The following is a 20,061-nucleotide window of genomic DNA, read 5'->3' as shown; positions in this document are numbered from 1 at the left end:
GCAGGACCATTTGGGAGAGCCTGACCCAAGTCTTTCATCTTAGTTCAAGGAAAAAATAATAAGTAAAGGAAGAATTCCTGGATGCCAAGATCCTTGTTTGGGGTAAGCACTCTTTGGTGTGAGAACCTCAGCAGAGATAAAAAATTGCAAAATATGCAACAAAGTAAAGGATGGAAATAAAAGCTGTTTGACCTTTAAAATATGCCCTTGTGAATTCCAAAACTTCCCTCTTCCCTTATCATGGAAAAATACCAGGTTTGCTAAGTTAAAGATGGTTTACTTACAAACTCTCCTGAAGTCATATTGATGTGCTTTTCCATACAGAGTTCAGAAAAAGTAGCACAGGCAAAAAAAAAAAATCGCTTAGTTACAGAGTGGTGAAAGTTCTTAAATTATTGGTATACAGTGGTACCTCGCAAGACGAATGCCTCTCAAGACGAAAAACGCGCAAGACGAAAGAGTTTTCCGTTTTTTGAGTCGTTCCGCAAGACGAATTTCCCTATGGGCTTGCTTCGCAAGACGAAATGTCTTGCGAGTTTGTTTCCTTTTTCTTAAAGCCGCTAAGCCGTTAATAGCCGCGCTTCGCAAGATGAAAAAACTGCAAGACGGAACGGATTAATTTTGTCTTGCAAGGCACCACTGTAGTGGCTTGTGAGAGCCATGTGGCTAAGCTGGAGCAAGCAGCTTGCTCCAGCTTAGCCTCTTCACACACAGAGCGCAGGGAGACAATAAGCATGATTACCTAGTCCCTCCTAAGCTGAGCTAAGCCTGGCAGGACAGCTTACTCACTGGTCTTAACCCCTTCATGCATTAATTAGACTTAGCATGGTGGTTCTATGAGGCTGGCTATCCCACATCATCTTTGCTTATTCCACATTTTGAACAGAGGTGAATTGTGTCCATGAAAAACAGAGGGATGGCTGGTGGTGATGAAGTCCTTGTATGCATACATCCTCTTTGCCGGGTGCCCAAGATCTGCCTTGAGTGAATGGCAGGCCATAAACTTAAAACATAATAAAAGCTGGTGGCTTTTCGTTTCGAGGGTCGATGCTTATAACGCTGGCAGGGAAGACTTTTTACAACTTGTTTAATTCCGACTGCCTCAGCGTTCCTCCTCCGCTATTGTGTGGCTCAGTTTCCTCATTATCTGTCTTTCGTCAGCCTTGGGACTTCCTTTGCGGCCAGAGATTGCCACCTCTTCACCCACTCTCTGGTAATAAAACTCAAATATTATTGCTAGGAACTGAAGGAGATTTTCAAGTGGCAATAAACTACAGTCATGGCAAATGGTGTTTTATTACCCAAATAGTACAGCTTGAGCCACTGAGTGTATTTTTACCTCTTCTCTGCTTCTGTGGATTTAATGCGATAGCATTTTGTGGGATTTGCCACAGAGAGATCTGGGAATTGGCCATGCTAGCGGTGGCTGGTGGGAGCTAGAGTCCTGAACCCCCGGGGGGCAGCATGTTGGGCTACCCCACCTTACACCAAGCCTTGGCAAGGCTCTCCACCAGCTTTCTGCTGTGGAGCCAAAGGCTGGGGAGGTCAGCTGACAAGGGACTGGCTGGTCCGGGTAGCATCCAGGAGGATGCTGAGAGGCGCTGCCTTTCCGTGAGATGACTAGATGAGGACACAGGCATGTCTTTATGCAGAATGAGAAGAGGTTGCTTGAGGGAGGTAATCGAAGCAGATTAATAAGCAATCAGCTGTACTAGAGGCTTAGCAAATATTTTCCTCCTCTGCAGCAATTTCCTACTGAATCCTAGGGTTCTAAAACATACCAAAGTCATTCACATCATAAAAACACAACAGTACTCAATTAAAAAAAAAAGTAAGTAGCAGCAAAAACTTCCCATGCGTTTAAAGCACGTGTAACACTCATTTAAAGTAGGTGGATTTCTCCAAAGTCCTGGGAACTATAATTTGTTTAGGGTTCTGGGAAATGTAGCTCTGGTAAGGTAGGGGGTGGAATTATTATATATATAAAATATACAGTGGACCCTCGGTTGTCGAACACATCAGCAGTTGAACGTTTCGGCTTTCGAACAGCAACAATCCAGAAATGAATGATTCTGTTTTTGAACGTGCCTCAGAAGTCGAACAGCTTCTCCATTTTTTCAATGGATTTTGCCAACCAGCAATTGCTCCTCGGTTGTCGAACATTTCGGAAGTCGAACGGTCTTCTGGAACGAATTATGTTCGACAACCGAGGTTCTATTCTATTGGTAGCTTCCAACATATATAAAAACATAATAGAACATTAAACATTTTAATACTTTCCTATACAGGGCTGCCTTCAGTTGTCTTCTAAAGGCTGTATAGTTACTTATCTCCTTGACATCTGATGAGAGGGTGTTCCACCAGGCGTTTGCCCAGAGGGCCCTTTGCCTGGTTCCCTGTAACTTCACTTCTCGCAGGGAGGGAACTGCCAGAAGGCCCTCGGAGCTGGACCTCAGTGTTCGGGATGAACAACGGGGGTGGAGACGCTCCTTCAGGTATACCCTAAGAGTGAGAACAGTTAAGGAATGGTTGGGTGCACAGTTCCGTCTTCAATAGATGATGGATGCTCCCATACCTGGTGCCTGCCTGATTTCAACAGCAAGAAATTTCCACATGGTAGGCACCACAACAGAGAAGGCCTTCCCTCCACCAGACCCCTGCCAGATGAACCTCTGTCGGTTGTGGCACAGTCAGAAGGACCCATTTTGTAGATTGTGGTGATATCGACTGTGGTCCCTCAACATATACCGGTCCCAAACTGTTTAGTGCTTGATAGACACTTTAAAATTGACTCAGGAGTTTGGCTCAGGATGCCAGCAGACTGTTCTTAGCACAGAATGGAAAACAGAGCAGTGGGAATAGAGTGAGGGAATCCTGAACAGCTTTACTTCACACTGTAACATTTTGTCGCAGGTCCCATTTCTAATAACCGTCGGCTTCTCCCATTCCCAAGGGAGAAATGGATCAAAAGTAAATGCCATCCTTTTGTATTTTCAGCATGTGCTTGGCTCATTCTGTTTCCGACTTCCTCTTTTCTTTTAGGACTGTGTGCAGCTAAATCAATATACGCTGAAAGATGAAATTGGAAAGGTGATTATGTTGTTTCTATCTCCGCAGATTTGTTGTGTGAGTATTTGGGCTGAACCTGGACTTTGTACCAGCCCAGCACATTTGTGTGAGAAGGAAGGTTATGAAAGTGAAGCTAATGAAGCAACATCCAGATTCGGCCCTCTAGTTCAGAGGCCACCAGCCTTCTGGGACCAGGGAGCACATTTCAGATTGTGAGAGGGTGCTGTGGGTGACAGTCACAAAATCACTCCTGGGAAGTGGGTGGCATGGCATAACGCAAAATACCCTTGGTCTAATAGCTTTGGTCCTTGTGTTTTGCTTGGTGCGATTGCCTTGCCTGCAGAATCATAGAACTGTAGAGGTGGGAGGGTTCCAAGGGTCATCTAGCCCAACCCCCTGCAATGCAGGGAGGCAATTTGTGTGTGTTTTGATTTGGTTGTTTTGCATTTCCTTAGGGCTCCTATGGGGTTGTGAAGCTGGCATACAATGAAAATGACAACACCTACTATGTGAGTAACAGTCTCCGAGCAGGGGGTGGGGGTGGCAGTTGACGGCAGTGGGAGTCCTTAAGGAACACTCATCACCTGTTGCTCTCTTGTTACTTGTTACTGCTCTTCAAAGCTCAAAGTTTTCAATCCAGCTGGATTAAAAATGCAGCTTTACTTAACCTTTAAGAGGGTAGAGGTTTGGTACATGTTTTAAAAGCATTGTATGTGAATATTTCATAAACATAAATGTCTCTAAGAAATATTAGTCTATTAAGTTTCCAGGTACAGTAGACAAGTTGGCCCTAGCGCTTCTGCTCATTCAGGTTGCCAACTTACTAAAACCATGTTTAAAAATACAAAATGCTTTTTAACGGTGACACACTGACCCTTTCCTGTGTCCTCTTATTGTGTGTGTGCCTGTGTTGATTTCTCTTGCAGGCAATGAAAGTGCTTTCCAAGAAGAAGCTGATGAGACAAGCGGGATTTCCACGTAAGCGAGGACTGAAAGAAAGTGCTGTGCGAATGCTTGCCTTGGCCTTTCCTAAGGCTTTGGCCTAGGGGAGGGCAGCACAGGGAATGAATGAAGTGGGGAGAGAGAAGGGTGGATCTGTCTCCCAAATATTTATGTTAGAAGCACAGCGGTAGATCACCCCCTTTCCATGCAGATCATCCCAGGTTCCATCTCCTGGCAGGGCTGAGACAGTTGAAAACCTGATGTCAGTCAGTGCAGACAGTTCAAAGCTAGATGGGCCAATGTATACAGCAGCTCCCCATAACCTCCCTTTTGTTGGCGTCTGTCTTGAGAGACAGTGGAGTGCGCCTTTGGGGGTGAAGTCAAAGCACTGAGTTAGCAGCACTGAAGTGACCTCCCTGGGGTGTCAGCCTGCATGGAGGTGTGCATGGAGGTGTGGTCCAAAGGAAAGCAGAGCAATATATTTGGCACCAGCTTGGCTGCAGGAGTTGCCAGAAGGAGACCTACAAGGCACCATCCAACCGCTTTAGACACCCACACTCTGGATTTGTGGCGAGTTTACTCCTGAGCCTTTTCTTCTCCCAAAGACATCCTGCAAGGCAGCGGAGGTTTAGGATCAGAGTATTCTTTCTCCTAGATGGGCTCCCTTCCCAGCTTGACGATCCCCATCTGCCCCGATAATCTCTGAATGAGATGATTATAGTCAGTGTTTTGTTTTTTTAAGATGCTGAAACTCTCTAGGGCTGGGTGATATATCAATATATTGTCGAAAACCAGTTTGAAGTGCATATCATGATATTGCTTTCATAGTTTTGCACCTGACAATATATAGCTCAAAACTGATTTCAAGTCCATATTGTGATATTTGTTTCATAACCTGGCAATATATTGTGAATCATGATGTGTGTTGTGCAAAAATCACAGTATGGGGGGAAAGCGTGAAGGGCAGCCAGTGCTTCTACACAGCCCCTGTCCTGATTTCAGATGTTGTGATATATCACAATGTTGAAAACCAGATATTGCCCAGCCCTAGTCCTCACCACGAAGTTGTTGCAGTAAGTGCCACACTTTTAACATTTGCGGGGAGGGGAAGGTGCCTGTACTGAGTACCCCTGAGTACCCCCAAAACCCCAACAACACTGATTATAATATGCTGCACATGGTGCTGCCCTTGAAGACAGTCCAGAAGCTGCAGTAGTGCAGGATGGGACCACCAGACCAGAAGCATGATTCAGGAGGATCTGCGATGGTTCCCTGCTCTGCTTCTGGGCCCCATTTTGCTTATGGTGACTTAAAATTCCCTAAACCAAGCATGGCTAATCTTTTGGCCCTCCAGATGTTGCTGGACTGAAACCCCCATCAGCCCCAGCAAACATGGCTAGGGATGGTGGGAGCTGCTGTTCAGCGACATCTGGAGGGCTGAAAGGTTCCCTACGCCTGCCCTGAATGACTTGGGACTGAAATATTTGAAAGAGAGCCTGCCCACGTCTTAATATCTCCTCAGGGAGGCTCTTCTTAACATTTCAGAAATGGGAGGGACACATTGTGTTGTGACATGGGAGAGGGGCCTTTGCTATGGTGGTGCCATTCTTCTGGAATGCCCTCTTTGGCACTGATTTTCTTTGCTTTTTGGAGCCAACTGAAACCACGGCTATTTCATTAGGTTTTTTTGTTGGATGTTAATAGAATTAGCATACTTGCAGAAGGATGAAGTAACTGGGTTATAAAGATAGATCTAGAGATTGTGCTGACTGTTGTTCTATTTCGACTTCCTTAACAGCTCTTCTGGCTTACACAAATTTGTTGGTCCTGTTTTGTGCCCTGGGTTTTTATCTTTTGTAACCTGCCCTGGGAATCAGTGGGCTAGAAATAAGCTATATAAAAACACCCAAATCCCAGCCTTTTAGCAGCACCCCACATGTGCCAGCCCTCCTCACCCTCCAACCCTCCATGTGTTTCCTTATGGTCTTCCACAGGCCGTCCTCCTCCTCGTGGTGCCAAGCCCCCTCTGGAAGGCTTCTGCCAACCCAAAGGACCCATTGAGCAGGTCCACCAAGAAATCGCCATCTTGAAAAAACTCGACCACCCAAACGTAGTGAAGTTAGTGGAGGTGAGAATGGTATTGCATCAGAAATGTCAGCGCGGTTCCTGGGCATAAGGGAGGAGGCAGAGTTAGTCATCAGCAGAAGGTGCCAGCCATTTTGATTAATCAGACTGAAGCAGGAATTCAGGGCAAGAATACCCCCCCCCCCCCCGAATTATGGGACACCAATCCCAACGAAAGAACAGTGGCAAGAAAAACTGATGAGTTACGCAGAACTGGCCAAATTGACATACAAATTACGTGAGAAGGACAATCGTGACTTCAAAGAAGATTGGGAACTTTTTACAAATTATTTAAAAAAACAGCAAAACAACTTCGCTCCCCGATGAAGGTGTGGCCACTCCTGACTCGTGCCCTCCCTCCTGTTGCGAGCTGCCAGCGCTTGCTCCCTGGCGCTCTTCCTCTTTCCTACTCTCTGGCGGTGACGTTGGTCCCGATCTCCAACTGCTCCCCTCTGAGTCCCCTCTGGCTCTTTCTTCCTGGGGTGTCCCCCTAGTCTCCCCCCTTGCCCTGGCCACTGGTGCTCCTTTTTGTGAATCTTCTGATTCACTGGAAAGACTCGGAGATCTCGGGTCGTCGTCATCACTCATCCTTTCTTCTGCCTCCTCCCCCTCGCTCTCTGTTTCCTCCCTTGCCCTCGCCTCTGCTCCTGAACCCCTGACACATACACAAATTTATTAATAGAATATATGACAGATAAGGTAATGATACGTACAATTTTTAACATGCAGAGAATAATAAATGCAAACAAATCAGAGAAGGGAGCTGAGGGAAGTCTCGGGAGGGAGGGAGAGGGAGGGATGGGGAGGGGAGGGGAGGGGAGGGGGATAAAAAGGGGGGAAATAATGTAACTAACCATTTGGATTGGTAACTTGGATTGTTTAATAAAAAATATATTTTTTAAAAAAAGAATTATGGGACATCAGTAACCTTAATCTATCAGGGTATACTGCATTGCTGTTTTTAAAGTAAGCTAGTTATGGGAATCTAGATGCATACTCTGCACCTCACTTGTTTTCTCTCTCCCCCCCCCCCTCTCTCTGACAGGTGCTAGATGACCCCAGTGAAGACCACCTGTATATGGGTAACCAGCTCCTCTTCCCACCCGTTTTGCTATGCACCTCCGAAAGAGGCTCCTTCACTTCCAGTCTGTGCAGGACAGTGCAGAGGCAAGCAGCCTCAATGGCACAAATGCACTTAAAACATACCTGAGATAGCTGGTGAAGTCTAGAGCAGCCTTGTATTGAACCACTCACCTGGTTGCCATTGGCGACCAGGAATCCCAATGAGAGAGCTGGCAGAGGAAGCAGGATGGAGCTCCCCATTTCCACTTTGTTTCTGTGCTAGATGGAGAGGAAGGAAAGCCCCTTTCTCCATGGCCAGGATCAAAATTAAAGCTGTATCTGACATCGCCTCCAGATTTCTCATCCCAGATGAGATACATCTGCTGTATTTTCTTTTCCCTTGGTGCAGAAAGGCAGGTGTTTTCTAAGGGTCTAATAACCTTCCTACTTTTATGGCCGCTCAGATGGAAATGGCTCGGGGAACCCCAGGCAGGTGTTACAATCCAGGGTTGGATAAACAGAATACGGCGTATAGCCCAGTCCAATAAAATAATCAGCATTGCAGGCCAAGTTGAGGAAAGATAAGCCATGGCTGCTTTATCTCAAATTGATCGCCTTCCATCTTCAAGATGTTTGGAATGATTGAAGATTGTGCAAGGACCGAGGTGTCATTTGGCCAGAAGTGATATGTGATTCTTGCGGTGTGCATCTTAGGTGTTCACAACAGAATCCCATGTGGTGGACAATGCTAGCTTTATAACTTTTCCCGCAGTTGATTGGACAAATACAGTAAATGTCATGTCTTAAAAAAACAAAAATACAGAGAGATAGCAGAGGAGGGGTCGATCGCTCCGTTCCTCTTGGTAGAAGACAAATAAAATAAAAGCCTGCTTAGAACCACAATCCTATGCTTTAATGCAAGACACAGAAACCAGTGGCCAACCTCACAGGAGGATAGTAAATTGTTTTGCACACTAATAATGCATTGCAGGGGGTTGTGCTCTTTGGGTTCCTTCCAACTTGACAATTCTATTATTCCAGTTTTTGTCAGCTCCATTTTCAAAACTAAACTAAAGATTCTCTAATGGACTAACAACAGACAACAGCCCTATACATGTGTCTGTGTATGTGCACCTATGCTGTAAACATGTACAGTCTTGGGGGGAGGGTGGGGTGGGGAGTAAAATACACACTTGTTTGCTGCAACCCTCCATTTTCTTCCCGCTCCTCTTTGTCTAAGCACTGAGTGGGACTTGATGTTAAGAATTGCCCATCCGTGCCTGTAGTACTCAAAGATGTTCGCTGCGCTGCCTACACAAGTGGCCACTTCCAGATGGAAGAGAGTCTAAAATAGATCTTGGAGAGCAGTTCAGTATTTTCTCCCTCTGTGCTCCATCTGGTGTTTGTTTCAAGTTAGTTTTTAAAAAACCCAAAGGCTTTATAAAAATTAATTTTTTAAAAACCATAACTGATTGGACAATTGCACACTACAGTTTAACAGGCCTATGGTCCTGGTTTGCAAAGGACACACAATCATTTAAATGTAATGGTAAACTTTGGCTTTGCTACCTGCCAGGAGGTATTGCGTTAAGTGAGTTTGTGAGAGGAGAGGAGGGTGTATTCAAAGGGCTACTGCTGATAGCGCCAAACCCTGATTTGGTACTAGGTGTGACCTGAGCCTTATTTAGCCTCCTCTCCAAACACTGATCAGCCATGACCTCATAAGCTCTCAGAATGTAAGTCTTTCTTTTTGATGCTGTATTTAAAATTTGAGATTTTGCTGCCTGGAGAGTTAATGATTTAAAAGGCAGGATTGTTCTCTCCTGGTAGTATTCTCTCCTCATAACTAATAACCGGTCTCTTTTGTGTTTCAGTGTTTGAACTTGTGAAGAAAGGGTAAGATTATAATTGTTTATTAATTTATACAGTTCATTGAGATACAGGATGTATTGCAGAGCAAGCAAGAAGTGCTGCGGGGGGGGGCAAGTTTGGTGCTCCAAGGACTTTGCAGTCTTGCAGTCTATCCTCTGGCTTTAGGACAACTCACAGAACCCCCCCCCCCCTTATCATCTCCTTTTCAACTTTCCTTGCCTCCTATCTGCAAGAGCTTCTCCCCCCCTCCTCCCTTATTTCCTTCTCCTTCCCCAAATCACTCTGCCTCTAAAGCCTTTCTCTCATCCTAGAACTCTGTAGCTGGGGTGCACTCTGCAGAATTAAGATGGATTTAAATTATGTATTTAAGGCATGTATATACAGTATACTGCTTTTCAGGCACACCTCAAAGCGGTTTTCATATGATTGTTACAACAGTAATCATCATAGCTGTCAACTTTTCCCTTTTCTTACGAGGAATCCTATTCAGAATAAGGGATTTTACCTTAAAAAAAGGGAAATGTTGACAGCTATGGTAATCATGGATAAAAAAAGTAATTGTATTAAATTATGCGCCAAAGTAACCAGAATCCTGTGTTGAGAAAACAAAGTCCTGGCCTGCAGCTCCCATCATTTCTGACCATTGCCCATGCAGCCTTGAGATGATGGGGAGGTAGAGTTCCACAACATCTGGAGGCACAACATTGGTTACGTACAGTGCTTTTTTCTATTTAAAAAAATGTTTAGGGGTACTCTCATTTTGACTTAAGAAAACCAGCATTTTATAGTTCAAATCAGGAAAAATAAATACAGCACAGGTAAATGGACAAAAGTACACAGATCCACAAAATGTTTAGGGGTATGTGTACCCCTGTGTGCCCCCAGAAAGAAAAACCACTGGTTATGTAAATTGGTTGGGTTCGTACATGTAAATTTGTCTGTTCCTCCAAAACAGGCATAGGCAAACTCGGCCCTCCAGATGTTTTGGGACTACAACTCCCATGATCCCTAGCTAACAGGACCAGTGGTCGGGGATGATGGGAATTGTAGTCGGAAAAACATCTGGAGGGCCGAGTTTTCCTATGCCTGCTCCAAAAGTTATGCTCGGAAGCCCCACCCCCAGCTCCAGAGGCTCTGCAGATTTAAGAGCTCTGGGTCCCTCAGGCGCTGGGAAGGGATCTTGAACTCGGGACTCACCAGCGTAGTATCTTGCTAGAGGGGGAGACTGCCAGTGTGCTGCACTTCAGTGCCATCTCTGGTCAGAGACCGGTATTGCAGCTGCCAAGTCTGCAGAAGCCTAGTGACCCAGTGGATTAATAAGGCAGAGACTTTGAGGGGTTCCTATGCGGTGCTTCCAGGGGACCCCGCCTGCTGCCCCAAGGCCCTTGCTCTGTGGAGGGTCTGGCTTATCCTCCGCAGACTCTCTGTCTGGTTGCAGGTTGGGGCCTCCAGACCTGCCAAAAGTCTTGCGTTTGAGGTCAAATTGTGTTTCACCTTCGCAGGCCTGTGATGGAAGTCCCAAACCTGAAACCTCTGACTGAAGACCAGGCACGCTTCTATTTCCAAGACCTGATCAAAGGCATTGAATATTGTGAGTTCCCTTGGTGATGTTTTAGCAAAACGGCACAGAAGGGAAGGGCACAGAACATTTAATAAATAGTAATACTGGGGGCGGGGGGGGGGCACCCATGTTATGGTCTTTGTTTGTTATTCTGGTATGTCTTTTGTGTTTTTATATTGTAAACTTCCCTGTGATCTTCAGGTGAAGGCTGGTGTAGAAATTTAATAAATAATAAATAATGATACTATTAATTTGTGGCTGTAATCAATAGAGCTAAAGCCCAGATAATTTATGTTCAGCTTGAGGGGTTGTGCCCTGTGACAGGAGGAACAATGAAATGACAGTGTGCTTCTGACCATGTGCAGAGTTGAACCCTTTCAGTGCTGCATAATTATCTCAGACTTAGTCACTGTGCTACAGTAGCTCTTTTTCCCTAGGCTAGGGATATGTCATTTAAGCCCCCAAATTTCCCTCAATGTTTTATTTATTTTAATTATTTAGAGCATTTTTACCTCACTCTTCAGCCAAATAGGCTCCCAATTTAAATGATACAGATCCTGCCTGAAAGCTTACAATCTAAAATACACGACACAAAAGGAAAGAAGGATGAGGAGGAAAGAGGGATGGAGCAAATTAACCCCTGAAAACTGAAGAAAGGGAGCAGGTTCTTTGCACCCCTTGAGCCTTCATGCTCTGCCAAATTCATGTCTCTTCTGATCTTTCTCAACAGTGCACTACCAAAAGATAATCCACCGGGATATTAAGCCTTCCAATCTTTTAGTTGGGGAAGATGGTCACATCAAAATAGCCGATTTTGGTGTGAGCAACGAATTCAAAGGGACAGACGCCCTGTTAACAAACACCGTGGGGACCCCAGCGTTCATGGCACCCGAGACCCTCTCAGAGACCAGAAAAATATTTTCTGGAAAGGTATGTTGAAAGAAGAGTGTGTATTTCTATGCTCATTTAGACAACCATGTTCTGTACTCTCTGGAAGGAACCAACCAAAAATTAGGTTGCCTGAAATGACTCAAAGTCCAATGTACTTTATAGCCATCACAACAAAGATGGCCTAGCGGTTAGAGCAAGGGTGGGGAAGCCATGACTTTCCAGATGATGTTGGATTTCAACTCCCATCAGTCCCAACCTCAAGGATGGTGGAAGTTGTATCATCAACCTCTGGAAGGCAACAGGTTCCCAACTCCTGGGTTAGAGTGTCAAACTAGGACGGGGGGAACCTACGTTGAAACCTCCATCCGGTCATGGTCTTGTCCATTCCCCTCCCTTGCAAGATTGCTGTATGAATAAAATTGGAGGGGGGTGAGTGGAAAAAGCAAGTGTCGTACTCCTGGAGGAATCATAGACTCGGCATCGGTACTGGAGGTCCTCTAACAAATAGATTAAAATACCCACCCCACTGTGGATATTCTGGTTCCAGCACTACTAATTTGGAGAGTCTGGAGGGTCAGATAGCGATGCCCAGAGAATCACATTTCTGCTGCCCCCCTTCCAGGCCTGAGGTTCCTTGCCACTGCGGCAGTTCATCTTAAAAGCTTACCATGTTATTTTGAAATAGAAAAGCAATACAAACATATTGTATTTTTGGAGGGTTCATGTGTTTAATCTCTGCCTTTCTCTCTCTCCCTGTCCCTTCTTCCTAAGGCTTTAGATGTTTGGGCTATGGGGATCACTCTCTACTGCTTCGTCTTTGGGCAGGTAAATGAGCTGCTTCTTTACCTGCATTTTGGATTTTAAACATTTTGTTGTTGTTGTTGCTTGTTTGAAACGGGGCCAGAAGTAGTGTTTGGTTGCAGGAAGCATGCCCCGCCCCCTTTCGGGGGGTCATAAAGCTGAGTAAGATCTGGATGTTATTACAGCAGCCTAATTAAGAAGCCCACACATGTTACTAGTCTGCAGAAAGTTTGACCAACCTGCTGAGAAGCTACTGGCCTGCATACAGAAGGTGACTGTGGTGGAGGGAAGGCTTCACTTCTGCAGCAAGCAGGGAGACACAGAATACTGACTTCTTAGTGGAATAACTTAAAAGGGGGGGGGTTGTAGCAGGTGGGTTGGAGGAGAAGAGTCAAAGCTGAGGGATAGGCTTTCCGTTCTCCGTGGCCAGCAGAAAAAGCAAGCAGATTTGTGGAAGAGAAATGGAGCAATCGGTCCTTCTCCACCAGCCCACTTACTCGCCTCCATGGAATTCCCACTCGCCTATGGCTACCAGACAAGTTGTTAAATACACAAATCTGTGATCTCCCGTGTGTTTTGTTGCCTGCATGATTCTCTCTGCAAGACAAAAGGGCAGGGTTTGAAGGGTTTTTTTGTGGGGGTGTTAATTTGGGGAAATGGTAGAGGACAACAGTTGCACGCATGCGCATAGACGCACATACACGCATTCTGCCACTTGCCTGATCAAATCCTCTGTCAGGTACATGAGGAAAGTTGGGGGAAAGTGATATAATAGCATTATAATGCAGATGGGACCTTAACCTCAGAGCAGGACAATCTCACTGATGTGCAAAAGTATAGGGTATTATCTCATACAGGACCTCAAGCACATCAACAAGGCCATGCTGGGCTGTTGGGCTTCCCCAGCAGGTGCCAAGATGACACTCAAACATTCGCTAGTGGTCACTAGTTCATAAAGAGACTTCAAAATGGTGTTCCTCTCGCTCTCTTAGAGATTTTGATTCTCTGTAAAGTGGCTAAATATAAACTGGGCAGTCATCTGGGTTCTGTCACACTCTAATCAGGAGCTGCAAATCCTTTTGGTGTGTGTTCTATCTGTTGGCTGGCCTAAATTTAATAATACATAATAAAACAGAATTCCAGAATAAAACCAGGTCCACAAGAGTGAAGGAAAGGTAGGGGGAAAGGCAAAAGTTTGATGAAAGCTTTATACCACCAGTGTACCTGTCATGGCTGCTCCCCAAAGAATTCTGGGAACTGTAGGCAGGACATCTGACATCCCTAGTCCTGCCCCCATGCTCACATTTCCATGCTAAATTGATTTTATGTCTGTAATGAGAGATGCTCATTAGGGAGAGAGGGGGAGGAGAATGAGAATATTTTTTGTTGTGAACTGCCCTGAAATCTACAGATAAAGGGCAGTATACAAATCAAATAAAATAAATTGATCACATTCTTAGGCGGCAGGGAGACCAAGTTAGCCATTGCTTTATAATCTCTCATTGTGTTTTTTTGTTCTTCCAAGTGCCCTTTTATGGATGAGAGGATTTTGAGTTTGCACAGCAAAATCAAGAGCCAGATGCTGGAATTTCCTGACCAGTGAGTATGCAGAATCACTATGTTTATGACTATCCTGGCCAGGGGTCCACAAACACGCTCACCGGTGAGGGCGTTCTGGATTCTAGCAAGCTCTCCCCACCTCTCCTTCTGGACCTGCAGAAGGGCAGGAGTCTCCTGGACGCCACCTGGAACCTTGGAAGTGCTTCGCTGCTTGCCAAGCCATTCCAAGACTTGGTGCGATAGGAACGAGTCTCTGTGTGCCCCCCTCCCCCAGAAGAAGAAGAAGAGTTTGGATTTGATATCCCGCCTTTCACTCCCCTTCAGGAGTCTCAAAGCGGCTAACATTCTCCTTTCCCTTCCTCCCCCACAACAAACACTCTGTGAGGTGAGTGGGGCTGAGAGACTTCACAGAAGTGTGACTGGCCCAAGGTCACCCAGCAGCTGCATGTGGAGGAGCGGAGACACGAACCCGGTTTCCCAGATTACGTGACTACCGCTCTTAACCACTACACCACACTGGCTCTCCCCAGCACATATATAGGGTGAAAGACAACAACTTTCCCCCTCAGTACCTCACAATTCCTCCATTGGGCAGCGGATGGGGGGGTGGGTGGAACAGCAGTAAATTTGGGGGCTGGTTTCCAGGACTGGCACTCAGGGGCCTCCAGCCGTGGAGGCAGAGCATGGCTGATAGGCTTTAATCGCTTTCTCCTCCATGAATTTGCCATCCAAGTTAGCGGCTGGTGCTGTCACCAGTGCATGCAAGTTCCGGGTGCTGGAGAAGGCTTGCTGAAGAGTTGTCACTGAGCTGGAGCTTTATTTTATTTTATTGACTGATCGATTGAATTTATATACCGCCCTGTACCCAGAGGTATACTGATAAAGCAGGAGGAGAAGGGCGAAGTCCTGGGAGAAAAAGTTGGGAGCAGGGATTGGGGTGGTGCCTGGGAACCTCACAACTCTGGTGCCGCTTCCCTGGTTGTGTGTGGCTCCCCTGTTGTGGTGGCCGATTGAGGCAAATAGGCCACAAGGACATTTTTGGGAAGTGCTAGGAACACAGCCCCTCTCTTCCCCCAGCCCCCTAGCCAGTAAATGAGGTTCTCGTTTGTATTTAGGTGGGCTTAGCTCAGTGGAAGAGCATCAGCTGTGCATTCAGAAGCTCCTAAATTCAATCTCTTGCATCTCCAGGTAGTTCTAGGAATGTCCCTTGTAGACAATTCTGAACTAGATGGGACCAATGGTCTGACTCCTACACAGCAGGAATGACCAGCTTATTTTCCAACCTGCCTTTCCATCCTTAAGGGCTAGAGACTTACTGTTCATTTGTTTGTTTCAAAAAGAAATGGTGAGACCAGGCCCAGTGCTTGTGAAGCAAACTAACTGCTCAACCTGTCTTGATATTTCCTCCCCACCCAGGCCAGACATTTCTGATGAACTGAAAGATCTGATCACGCAGATGCTGGACAAGAACCCCGAATCCAGGATCACAGTCCCAGAAATTAAGGTATCCCACAGTCAATTCAGAACATCCGAAGAAGTGTGGTGCCCGTAACCTTATATGTCTCAGGTCCTTTTCTTTGGCCTCTCTTTTTTGCTGTTGCTGTTCTGACATGCTTATCTGTGCTACCATTCCTGGTTGTGGATAATAATCCATTTTACAGTGTCTACCCTTCCTTATAGTCGAAAGGTCTCTTAAGGTGGGCTTACAAATGAATTTTAAAATTCCCATCATACCTGGACAGTGCCCCATTTTAAAGGGGGCACATTTTCCCACCAGAGCTTGTTGGCAGGCTTAAGGTCAAGTTGTGGGAGTTTTGCAGGAAGGGAAGACAATTTGCATTGGAATTCCCCTGCAGGGCAGTGGGGCCTCGATCCTGATTCTTTTTCCCCACCCCACTTCCCCAAACTGCTCCAAGTCAGATAATCAACATGGGCAAAATGGGTTAGATCCTTCAAGCTGCGGTCTAAATCTAACCCACTCTCCCCTGCAAGAAAATAAAAGAAAACCTTGACTACTTTTTGTAAAATAAATATATATACAAGTTTTAGTTGCAGAACTTCCAGGTCACATACATCCACACCATATGTTTATGGATTTCCCCAAAGAAACCTGGGAATTGTAGTTTATTATGAGGACTGTGGATTTAAATATACACAAATGTACCTCCCGTTGCTCGGTCCCTGCTCCTGCCAACCTAGCAGTTCGAAAGCACGTCAAAGTGCAAGTAGATAAATAGGTACTGCTTTGGCGGGAGGGTAAATGGCGTTTCCGTGCACTGCTCTGGTTCGCCAGAAGCGGCTTAGTCCTGCTGGCCCCATGACCCGGAAGCTGTACGCCGGCTCCCTCGGCCAATAAAGTGAGATGAGCACCGCAACCTGGACCGAATGGTCAGGGGCCCCTTTACCTTTAGCTATACTGAGTTGCTTTCAGAGTATTAAGCTTATCATTTCAAAATCTCAATCTCTTTTTAAAAACAGCTTTTTCATAATAAAATAAAATAATCTAAATAAAAACAAAAACGGAGAAAGAAACAGAAACAGAAAAGAAAACACTGACTCCTCTCTTAAAAGTAGCTCCCTAATCCTTGTCTCACACAGAAAGTAATGGACCCTCCCAGCTCTCACAATGGGGGAATTTCCCCCTCCCTATCAAGTTTTAAAATTACAACTTGGCTGGTATTTCTCATCTCACTTTTTCCTTTGGGTTGTTCTTGTTCCAGTAAACAATATAAAGCTGCTGCATCTAAGAGAGGAAATCTTGACTTGTATTTTCTCTCTCCTGGTCATCTACAGTCAGTTAATTTATTCATTCTCATTATCTGCCAGGCTTCCCATAATCATCCATCTTTGTTGGGACATGAGTTGCATTTCCAGTACTTTGCCTTTAGGACTCTGGCAGTGAGCAATAAATTTCCAACTAGGTCTTCATGTCTCCTATTCACATTAATTTTTAAATATCCCAAATGATAACAAGTTTAGTTTTAGTGGTTTTATGGTATCCAATTATTTCTCTAATGCTTTTTGGAAGAAGCTGCCAGTACTTTTATGATCTTATTCAGCTCTCTGCCAAGGATTTCCAAGCACCTGGAGGAAGTTGTGGAAGGAGGAGGCAATTCTTGAGAGCTATCTCAGGGCCTCGCCATACGGCCTTTTTATTGTGCATTCATGATGATCTGTGCTCATTATGCTCTCAGGCATAATTGTGCACCTGCTTATGTTTTGGGGCAGCTATACTGATTGGTTTCCACTCGGTGCTTGTCCTGTAATTCCTGCTGAAATCCTGTTACTTTTCATACCACAAATGGTATGTTCTATCCCACTTTTGTTGTGCGGTGGTGCAAGAGCTGCCCCTCCAGATCGCAGTAATGTGGAACCACTGGGGAAGCATTGCAGAACAACTAAGAAAGCAGGAGGATGTGTGGATGGACCTGTATAAATCCAACACTAATTCACTCCTACTGTGTGAGTGGCATGTTGCAGAACCTGTAAAAATGACAGGGACTCCTTGCCTGCTTGGGTCAGAACCAGCACTTTGCCTTGTGCCTGGAAACTTGCCAGCATTAACTCTGGAAACCAATGCTATAAGAATATGGGCCTGATCCTGTGTGGCTTTTATGATCTAGTCCAGTATCCTGTTTCCCACACTGGCCAAGCAGATGCCCTTGGGAAGCCCACAAATGAGACCTGAGGATAGTAGCCCCTTCCCCTCCACTCTGTTCTTGAGCTGCTGATACTCAAAGACAGGCTGTCTCTGAGCCTGCAAGCTGGAAAGACCCACTGTGGGTGGTAACGATGGCCAGCCGAAACCTCCATGAATTCGTCTAGCCCAGTTGGGATCCACTTACAGGGTCACAACCCGATCTAAGGTGGGTTGCAAAAGCAGCGCTACCACCATACAAATATATGGTTGAAAATAATGAAGGCAGGGGTCACAAAATGCATGTTTGGGTTAAAGGTGGGTTCTGGGCCTAAAAAGCTTGAATTCATGGCTGTCACCACATCTTGTGGTAGCAAATGTCATAGTTTTTAATGCTTTGTGTGGTATCGTCTGTCTGTCTGTCTGTCTGTCCATCCATCTTCTTGCATTTATTTAATGTTCCTTCCTTCTGTCATGGTACCCACGGTGGTGTTCACCTGGTACTCATCCAGGTCTGATTAGCCCCAGACCTGTTTGCCTTCAGCATTATGGTGGCCTTGTGAGCCTTGTTGTGAGTGTGTGAAGACGTTCTTACTTTTGACAGTCCTAAATTTCCTGTCCTTCGCCTTCCTTGGCTCACCCCTGATTCTAGTATTCTTGGGCTGAATTCTGTAATGCTTACTCTTACTCTCTTTACCCCCTTTCAACCAGAAAGCCCCGTTCTAACCAGCCCCTGGGTGGTTTTGGGTTTCCCTTTTCTACACCTTCTCCTTTTGACACCCAAAATGTACACTGTGTGCCAAGTGTGTCCACATCACTGATTGGTATGAGGGCATTATATGTGTTCCCCAGAGCCTGTTCCAGTTGACAACCCTGCCGCTATGCTATGGACCAGTTCCAGTTGCCAAATGCGCTTCAGAGGCCCTGACAGCCTATTACAAGAAATTCAGTCTAGAAGCTACCATGGTGTGTATCAAACTGCAGTCCTAGCTGTGAAGTGATTTGTGGTAGCTGGATTTTCGAGGGATTCCCCACCCCCACCCCCACGACAAGTGCAAAGGATGCTTCCTCCATTTTGTAAACCAGCTTCGTAATCTTATTTTAAAATAAAGTTTCATAGTGCTGACTTCTCTGTCCTTCCAGGTCCAGGGGAAGTGTGTTTCTCTTAAATTGTTCCCTCTTCCCCCCCAAAATGAAACAATTATCTGCTTCTGCCCAACTTTTTATATTATTACAAGAAGAGTCTCTGGGTCACCAAATCGTAGGGCTTCCCCGCTCTCCAGCTGTGAAATCTCCAGCTGTGACAATGTGTGGTGTTTCTCCCCCTTCTCTCAAACAAGGTGCACCCCTGGGTCACCAAGAACGGGGTGGAACCATTGCCGACAGAGGACGAGAACTGCACGCTCATAGAGGTGACCGAAGAAGAGGTTGAGAATTCGGTCAAGCACATCCCAAGCTTGGCCACTGTGGTGAGTGAGACCCAAGTGCTCCTTGTGTGTTGGATATGCCTGATTCAAAAGGGCACGTCTAGCCAACCTATTTTTAAAATCTGCTCCAAGTGCCAGCGAGCCTTATTGGCTGAATTTGCAGGTCACAGTGCGCTAGGTGTGGAGAACTTTTGGCCCTCCTGATTTGCCAAACTACAACTTCCACCAGCCCAAGCAAGCATGGCCAGGGGCTAGGGATGATGGGAGTTGAAGTTCAGCAAAATGGGGAGGGCCACAAGGTTCTTCATACCCTGCCATAAGTTATAACCCAAGGATGGCTAACCTTTTGAGGGCTGAGGGTCACATTGACCCTTCTTTCTCACACTTCCCAAAGCAGAAGCTTCTTTTCCCCTTTCCCCCCCCCCGACCCCCACTCCTAAATATGCTGTCGCTGTGGGAAGGGGGTGAGCACAGCTGCAGGGAGTGAGGAACAGAGAGAATTTCTTTGGGGACTTTCCCCCCTTTGTTTTCCTCCCTGCTGGTGGTGGCAGGAAGGCTTGTGCAGACCCCCTCCCCAATGCTGATCCTTTCAACCTCTGACCCGTATGCACTAGGTGGGAGGAGCAATTTGCACTGAATGGAAGCCCCGTCCCCCTCCTTGAGCAAGGAAGTTGGGGGCGCACCTTGTTCCAGCAAAGGAGAAATAGGGAGCCCCCTTTAAGCTCCCAATGGTTTTTTAACACCTGGTTTTTACCAAGCCCCCACCTGACTTCATGTGGAGTATCTGGCATAGGTCGAGTGCGGGTGGCTTCCCCAAAAGGCCTGGTGGGTCAAGTTTGGCCTGTAGGCCAAAGGGTCTCCTCGACTGATGCAGAATGAGGAGGAATACTGGACAGTATCACTTCAGATTGTGGGGAGGGGGGTCCATATTTCTGAGTCCTCCTCCTCCTCCTGCATGTAGCTTGCTAGTACAGTGGTACCTCTTATTGCGAACGGGATCCGTTCCGGAAGCCTGTTCGCAACATGAAAAGCCCGCAAACTAAAGCACCATATCTGCGCAGGTGCGCAGCGTGATTGGCGCTTGTGCGAAGTGCAATTTAGCGCTACTGCGCATG

The 20,061-nt window shown here is 46.1% G+C and overlaps 1 protein-coding gene across 8 annotated transcripts in view; it reads left to right on the top strand.

Moving 5' to 3' along the window:
- The window catches only part of CAMKK2 (calcium/calmodulin dependent protein kinase kinase 2), a 57,132-nt gene that overhangs the window by 25,676 nt on the left and 11,395 nt on the right, over positions 1-20,061 (top strand). For 5 of the 8 annotated variants that reach the window (XM_082203790.1, XM_082203791.1, XM_082203789.1 and 2 more), the window contains exons 3-15: positions 3,043-3,090; positions 3,525-3,578; positions 3,996-4,047; positions 6,006-6,139; positions 7,181-7,217; positions 9,072-9,093; positions 10,572-10,660; positions 11,361-11,560; positions 12,293-12,346; positions 13,848-13,921; positions 15,299-15,386; positions 18,372-18,485; positions 18,860-18,988. In XM_082203790.1, coding sequence (XP_082059916.1) covers positions 3,043-3,090; positions 3,525-3,578; positions 3,996-4,047; positions 6,006-6,139; positions 7,181-7,217; positions 9,072-9,093; positions 10,572-10,660; positions 11,361-11,560; positions 12,293-12,346; positions 13,848-13,921; positions 15,299-15,386; positions 18,372-18,485; positions 18,860-18,988 — 1,095 coding nt within the window. The remainder of the gene's footprint in view (positions 1-3,042; positions 3,091-3,524; positions 3,579-3,995; positions 4,048-6,005; positions 6,140-7,180; positions 7,218-9,071; positions 9,094-10,571; positions 10,661-11,360; positions 11,561-12,292; positions 12,347-13,847; positions 13,922-15,298; positions 15,387-18,371; positions 18,486-18,859; positions 18,989-20,061) is intronic. The other 3 variants (XM_082203795.1, XM_082203794.1, XM_082203796.1) reach the window with 1 other exon arrangement.

This window comes from Podarcis vaucheri, assembly GCF_965113315.1.
Source record: "Podarcis vaucheri genome assembly, chromosome: 16".
In the NCBI taxonomy this organism is placed as follows: Eukaryota; Metazoa; Chordata; class Lepidosauria; order Squamata; family Lacertidae; genus Podarcis; species Podarcis vaucheri.
Note: the sequence above shows the minus strand (reverse complement) of the source record. Positions and strands in the feature narration are given on the sequence as shown.